At 36.3% G+C, this 8,008-nt stretch overlaps 1 protein-coding gene across 1 annotated transcript; it reads left to right on the top strand.

The window, feature by feature from the left end:
- The first annotated feature begins 997 nt into the window (after positions 1-997).
- Positions 998-4,403, top strand: LOC106469437 (forkhead box protein D3-like). Its single transcript, XM_022397954.1, has one exon. It carries the CDS (start codon positions 1,204-1,206, stop codon positions 2,284-2,286), a length of 1,083 nt encoding a protein of 360 aa, XP_022253662.1. The 5' UTR covers positions 998-1,203; the 3' UTR covers positions 2,287-4,403.
- The last annotated feature ends 3,605 nt before the right edge of the window (positions 4,404-8,008 follow it).

Here is an 8,008-nt window from a genome sequence, read left to right as displayed (position 1 = left end):
ACTTTCAATATCTATAAGTCTATGGGAACATAGCCCGTTACGTATTTAACTTACAGTAACAGTTCCGTTACTTTCAATATCTATAAGTCTATGGAAACAAGACCCGTGACATATTTTGCTTACAGCTACAGTTCTGTTATTTTTAACATTCCTACGTCTACGTAAACACGACCCGTGACTTACAACTACAGTTCCATTACTTTCCATATCTTTAAGTCTACAGAAACATGAACCGTGACATATTTAAGTATCTAATTCACATTGACCTTCCGGAGATTGAAATCATTGTAAAGAAAAGATGCGTATTTTATACACACAAGAAAATCTCCATCCGAGTTCATACATTTTCTGTAATTTGTCTTTTTTACTTCTGAATCCTTAGTATTGCAAGTGTTTAGTTCTGCTCCTAGCTGGTTTGTTTTGCTTCAAATAAATGTTACCAAGAGTTTTTAATAAAGATGAAAAGTTGTGATTTTTCTATCTGGGCTCAGGATTAGAAAAGGCAGACCGACAGATTGAGAGAGAGAGAGAGAAATAAAGGTGTGTATAGCTAGTTACAGACCTTACCACTGATATAGAAATACATAGAAAACTATGGACGGATAGAGAGGCTGCTTGCTCTACAAAGAGAATTGAGAACGATATTCCATATGCAATGTAAACCCTCGGTATAATACACAGAACAATAAATAATCTGTAGAATTCCATTGAAGAATGATAAACAATAACTTACCAGAGGAAGATTTTGTTTGTCGCTCAGATTATAAAGAACATAAACGAGTGAACGGCTTAGCCCACCGAGCCTATAGGATTAAAAAGTAGGCGTGACTACTAGGAGGAGTCACTGTCACTATTAATAGTGTTCCCCGCCTTTCTCTTCTGCACGTGACTTATCTGACTTCTGATTGGCTGGAAGAGTAATATCTGTTGTTCAGTGCACTCTTATGTGAACGGGGCAGCAGTGACCGTGGCTCCTGCCAAAAAGTAGCTCTTTTGACATCGCCGGATGTATCTGGAAAACAAAGCTGCTTATGAACTGTGGTCTGGCTTCCGTGCCGTAAAGTTTTCAGTTTTAGTTTAGCTACTGTCACTGTTTCTCTGTAGATACGGCCAGCTGATGTGCTTTGCCGTACGGGACGAGGAAGATCAGTGTTCGGCCTGCGTTGTGTAACAGTGTCGGTTACGCCCTAGCGCCAAATCGCTATGGATGCCCTACACCGAACGAGTGCGTGTTTCACACAGACACCAGACCGCCGAGTAACTGACCAGGACAGCAGTGATTACGAAGATGATCTACCAATTCACGTAGATTCGGACGATCAAGAACTGGACGTGGCCATGGATTGCCATGAAAAGGACGAAGAAACAAGCATGGTTATGATTAAATCCAATGGTCAAGCAGAAAGTCCGAAACCGGACAGCACCGAGGAATTGACCCAGCATCAAGAATCTGGTGAATCAAATAAGCAGAAATCCCACTTGGTCAAGCCGCCGTACTCATATATTGCCCTCATCACGATGGCGATCTTGCAGTCCCCAGAGAAAAAACTGACCCTCAGCGGTATCTGTGAGTTCATCAAAAACAGGTTTCCGTTCTACAGGGAGAAGTACCCCATGTGGCAGAACAGTATCCGGCACAATCTCTCCCTAAACGACTGTTTCATCAAGATCCCCCGAGAGCCGGGAAATCCGGGGAAGGGGAACTACTGGACGCTCGACCCGGCCAGTGAAGACATGTTCGACAACGGCAGCTTTCTCCGGCGACGGAAGAGGTATAAGCGTCACCAGCCCGACCCTCTCAAAGACCCATCTGCTTTCATTGCCTCGATGGACCCGTACCGACACCATCCCGGGTTGTTTCACCATACCATAACGCCAGCTTCCCTCACAAGTCCGTATCCGTACCTCTCCCCTCTGCCAACACCCGTGCCCCTTCTTACTCCGCGGGATTTTTCGAGAACGCCCCTGCATCCCATCAGCCTGAGCTTGCCGCCCAGCCTGGGAGCGTCCTCGTTGCCTCTGCGGCTTCCAACAACTTCGCCCGGTCCAAACACCAACAGTATGTCCCACAATGGCAAATCTAACAATTTTTCCATCGAAAGCATCATTGGACACAAGCACGACTCTATCAAAGGGTCGCCGGTAAGGTCAATGAACAATGTGTTTATTCCACGACTGACAGGACCTTGTTACTGCCCCACCACTGGTCTGGACTTAAGTAAATTCCGACATCAGCTGTCCTGCGGTAACCCCGTCACTCCTTCACTGACCGCCTGGCCACGGTGACTTGGGCCGTAAGTTAACCCGTTTTTTTCTCAAAACGTTTAGTTTCTGGGCTAGAACTATGTGGGGTAAGGAGACGTCATCACTGTAGGTTGAAACTATATAGAAGTACTTATGTCGTTAATCGTCAAAACACTTACTTCATTAGTGAATACGTCATCGGGCAAGACCACGTGCAGAGACCACGTTTTTCCTGGATGTTTAAGTTCCTATATATAGGCTATAACTGAGGCAAGTGGTTTGGATTTTGTATATTATGCTACGATTGTAAACAATAACTCGATATCCACATATGTGGAGTATACTCGTCATCGTGTATATAGTGTTTGTGGTATGGTCAGTTCCCTTACGTGAAACATTTTTAGTTCATAGTGTCCAATAATGACGTCATTTTAAATCAAGCCATGTATAGTACAGTAGCTTCCAGTTCTAGTCCCGATGCTTCAAAAATCCAACATCTTTGTTTGGATGTATTATATGTCAAGCTAACTGTACGATGGATTCTTGAAGTTGTGTAAGTCCAATTAGAACAAACTTTGTATGTGAAAATATGTCAAGTTATAAAATGGACAGGTAGTCTGAAAATGTACAAATAAAAAAAATAGTCATAAAAATCTCGAATTCTTTAAACTGATAATTTGGTGACTTTACTGTCCAGTAAGTGTTAGTTTGTAAATATTCCGAGTCTCTTCAACTTTACTTGTTTCGTTTTTAAAATAATTTAAAACATCTCTGAAATAGTTCCTTAATCTCAGATAACTTTCAATATTTCTTAGAAAACTTTGAATCATTAACAACGACACCTGGTAGACACAGTAAAAACTCATGGAGATAATTCACGTAACATTTATTAAAATTGTTTTAAAAGTAAATCCGCTGATAGCGATTAAAGAGATACATTAGTGTACTTTAATTCTACTTGTCAAATTATTTGGTAGAAAATTATTACAGAATTTAGTAAATGACGAAACTTTTCAAGAATGCATAACTTAATATGTTAATGATATATGAAGCGACAGATAACGATTATCAACTTACACCGTGATTTATAAAACATTCTCTTTGTTGAGAAGTAAAAACCTCCAAGTTTAATGCTTAATTGTAAGTTACATCTTCTGTTAATCTTCTGATTGTCGTTGAGACAATTATTATTGCAATACACGATTGTTATAGAAACCAGATGTTGATTGTACTTCCGAGATCAAGGCGATTTCTTCGCTTTAGTTCGTTAGTTTACGATGAGAAAATCGTAAAGATTGTAATATTAGAAGTACACATGGGTCTAAAGACTGACCACTACAGGTCGGTCACTAGGAATAATAATTACATGCATCCGATGAGTTAGACGTAGAAGAATAACAAAATCACTGGTTTAAATAGACAGAAGCTGTGAAATATCAAGAGAATCCGCCCTAACTTAGCAGTCCTGCTGGTTTTTATTCTCGTTCCCCAGTGACGCGAAGATTAATTAAAGGATTCGAGGCCAATAGTTTAGATGTAGCGCCTATCCTACCAGCAGGGAGACGAGTTCGGACCATGCTCGTTCTTTAACGTCTTTCACTCTATAGGATTATCATGGTTGAGAAACTATCTATCAAACACAACACTTTAAGTATCATCCCAACGAGACAGGATCAAACACTAAATTTTAAGCATCATCCCAACAATACAGCAGTCTTCTTTTTTCTAAATGGTTTCTAGACTCGGAATGAAATGTCTTTTGAAAAAAATAGGAACTGAATTTTCAAAAATAAAGTATTGTTTGTAATGGAGAACTGACAGCACGGGTTTCCCGGCATTTATCCATGTGATTTATATATTTTTCACACAAGACTAACCTAGAAAGATGGTCTTACTAAATTATCCTAAGGTAAGAAATAACCCTTTTGTAGTATATTTACATGGATAACCCATATAAAGATATAAAATCAACCATTTCTTAATGTTACTCTCCGATTAATGAGAGAATTTCCCCCGATCCAGGACTAAAGAAAACTGTTAGGGGTTTTGTGACGTAATATCCAACAAGATTGTAATCAATTTCTCTATTTATTACTTTGTTGTAATGTAAGCTATTATGTGTGATGTCAAAACCTTAAATAAAAATCTCTTCCCTGCTACATTTGAGGTTTTGGTTTTAGTTTTTTTAATCAAGTTCAGAATGAAAAGCACGAACAGTGGCACAATTACTCATTCCTGAACACCATCAACAGTTTCCATGGAGACAATATATACTTTGTAGTCAATATTGCAGGATCGGTTTACTGGATACAGGGTTAAACTCGAAGTCTGATCTGTCAAGCGAGGAAGTTTATTTTCAAGTATGATTTTAGAAATGTATTGTACTATTTTCTTCTGATCAAAAGATTCTTTATTTCTTTTTGTAGTTTTGAAAATGCCAACAGATCGTCTTAGTTTGATCATGCGAACAGATTATTTGGTTTAAAACATGCCAACAGACTGTGTAATTTGAACATACCATCAAAATGTGTCAATTTGACCATGTTAACAGATCATGCTATGTTTCAACTTATTAACAGAATATTTTAGTTTAGAGCATTTTCAACAGACTGTTTGGTTTGAACATGTCAAAAGATTGTTTAGTTTGAACGTGCCAACAGACTATGATAGTTTAAAACATATAAATAGATTGTTTACTGTGAGCATGTTAGTATATTATGTTAGCTCAGAACATGCCAACAGCATTGTTTGAGCTTTCCAACAGATTATGTTACTTTAGAACATGCTAGCAGTGTGGTTTTAACAATATATCATATAATATTAGTTTAGAACATGCCAAGAGCATTGTTTTAGTTTGCTAAAAGATCATGCTAGGTTTGGTCATATTAACAGATTGTTTAGTTTGATCGTGTCAACATTGTGGTTTGAGCATGTCGATAGATTATGATACTTTAGATTTAATTTAGAACGTGTCAGCAGTGTGATTTGAACATGCTACCATATAATATTAGTTTAGAACACGCCAACACTTGATTTGAACTTCCCAAGAGATCATGCTAGGTTTGTTCATATCCAGAATGCTTGGTCAACAGATAATAATAGTTTAAAACATTCCAACTATGCGATTTGTCAACAGAAAACGAAGGGTCGAATATACTTTACTTGAATCGGCTCTCTTTTACACGTCGTTTCGGGACGACTAATTTCTTATGTGTATTACTTATGTACTTACACGTGTTTCAATATTTTAATACGTTTACATTATCACCTATAAGGAAACATTCTACGAGCTGAAAAATACATGTACAAGCGTTTCGTCCGGGGACAAAGAAATGTCACTGTATAACAGTTTCACTCTAGTAAACGCTTCTAAAACGGTCCAGGGGTCGTTTTAAATTACTGGGGACAAAATCTAGCATTAAAATTTGCACATGTTTCTATTCATCAACATCAACGGGCTTATGGTTATGTGTAAATAATACATTGTTTTTGATATTGAGTCGAACAATTATTATGGTCATTCTGTTTTCAGATCTTCGACCAAAATAATTTTAAAATGGAAAACTTAAAAACAACATAAACTAAACAGAAGTTTAAGACATTGTTACAGTTTGGTATGGATATATTTAGATATCTGTTGACCATGATATTCACAAATTTCCTTCGTTCTTTTATCTTACGGTCGAAAATCTAGTTCACAACGAGGATGCCAGTGATGACACAACTCAATCTAATCTTTATAACTAAGAACAGTATATTTAAGTAGCGTTGATTGATTCTCATTTGATCAGAAGTTTATACTAACTTGATCGCTCTTGGTAATTTCTAAACAGTCTGATGAAATTGATGTTATTATTGCCTGGTAATATCTAAACAGTCTGATGAAATTCATATTATTGTTGCCTGGTAATCTCTAAACAGTCTGATGAGACTGGTGTTATTGTTTCCTGGCAATCTTTAAACAGTCTGATAAGGTCGATGCTATTATTGTCTGGTAAATTCTGAACAGTCTGATGAGATCGATGTTATTATTGTCTGGTAAATTCTGAACAGTCTGATGAGATCGATGTTATTATTGTCTGGTAAATTCTGAACAGCCTGATGAGATTGATGTTATTGTTGCCTGGTAATCTCTAAACAGTTTGATGAGAGTGATGTTACTGTTGCCTGGTAAATTCTGAAGATTCTGATGAGATCGATGTTATTGTTGCCTGGTAATCTCTAAACAGTTTGATGAGAGTGATGTTACTGTTGCCTGGTAAATTCTGAAGATTCTGATGAGATCGATGTTATTATTGTCTGGTAAATTCTGAACAGTCTGATCAGCTTGATGTCACTATTTTCTGAATAGTTTAATAAAACTGATGTCACTGTTGTCTGAATAGTCTGTCAATATTGATGTTACTGTTCAGTATGGCATATTTAATATAAAAATATTTTTTATTTAAACGTTAAGATCAAATATTACAGTTTTATATTATCATTAAGATCAAACTAACAAAATTATATCATCCTTAAGATTAAAATCTATGAGTTTTCTCTTATCCTTGATTTCAAAAATAAAAACTTTATCCTATCTTGAGATAAAATCAAAATACTATCCTATTCTTAAGGTGAGATCTAACAATTTCACCGTATCCTTAAGAACAAGTCAAAACACGTTATTCTATAATTGAGATCAAATCTAACAAAGTTATCCTATCTTTAAGATCAAAACTAACAATTTTATCCTATCCTTAAGATCAAAGTCTAACAACACCATCCCATTTTAAAGATTAAATCTATCAAAGTTAACCTATCCTTAAAATCAAATCTAACAACACCATCCCATTTTAAAGATTAAATCTACCAAAGTTATCCTATCCTTAAGATCAAAACTAACAATTTTATCCTATCCTTAAGATCAAATCTAACAACACCATCCCATTTTAAAGATTAAATCTATCAAAGTTATCCTATCCTTAAGATCAAAACTAACAATTTTATCCTATTCTTAAGACCCAACTTATGAATTATATTCTCGAAAATAAAAATTCACTGCATTAACTGTTTAAAATAAAGATATAAATGTTTTTCTTATTATTACAAGATTGTGGCAACATATCTCAGTAAGACTTTCTTTGTAGTTGTGAAAGTTTTGTAGCTCTCGAACTTGGTGAACTAAGTCTTGTTTTGAAAGTTCTCTTTAGTTTGATATTCATTGTTGATAAGAATAGCAAGATGATGAACGATTGAACTGATATAGTTATCGTTCTTACTTCTAGGTGGTTCTTTATTGTTTACTGAACATTAGGTGTGTGTCGAGCCAGTTTTTCTCATGGAATTAAGATAAAATCAGATACGTTTCATAGCTTGCGAACAAGTCTTATCTCATCTGCTACATGGTATAAAGTCAAAGCTGTATTTGCTCTAGCACTATCGGTGTTTATAAACAATTTGATATGTAAAACTGTCGAAACTATCATCTTCCTTTGTAATACAGAACAGATTTTTGACTTATTCTCGTTGACAGTGTATTAGCTTTTAAGATATAAATAATAATCAGCGTAAAGAATCTAGCATCAATAAACATGCACGGAAGTTTCCATCCCCAGAAGCTGGAACCCCCAGCAATGATCACCCTTTCCTGGCCGAATACGAGTTTCCAAAGAGAAAAACTCAGTAACAAGTGGTCTGTAGCAGATAAAGGGTTGGTAACAAATAGTCTGTAGCAGGTGAAGTATCAGTGATAATAATAGGTAAAGGGTGAGTAAAAAATGGTCTG

Source organism: Limulus polyphemus, unplaced genomic scaffold (assembly GCF_000517525.1).
Source record: "Limulus polyphemus unplaced genomic scaffold, Limulus_polyphemus-2.1.2 Scaffold3486, whole genome shotgun sequence".
NCBI lineage: Eukaryota > Metazoa > Arthropoda > Merostomata > Xiphosura > Limulidae > Limulus > Limulus polyphemus.
Note: the sequence above shows the minus strand (reverse complement) of the source record. Positions and strands in the feature narration are given on the sequence as shown.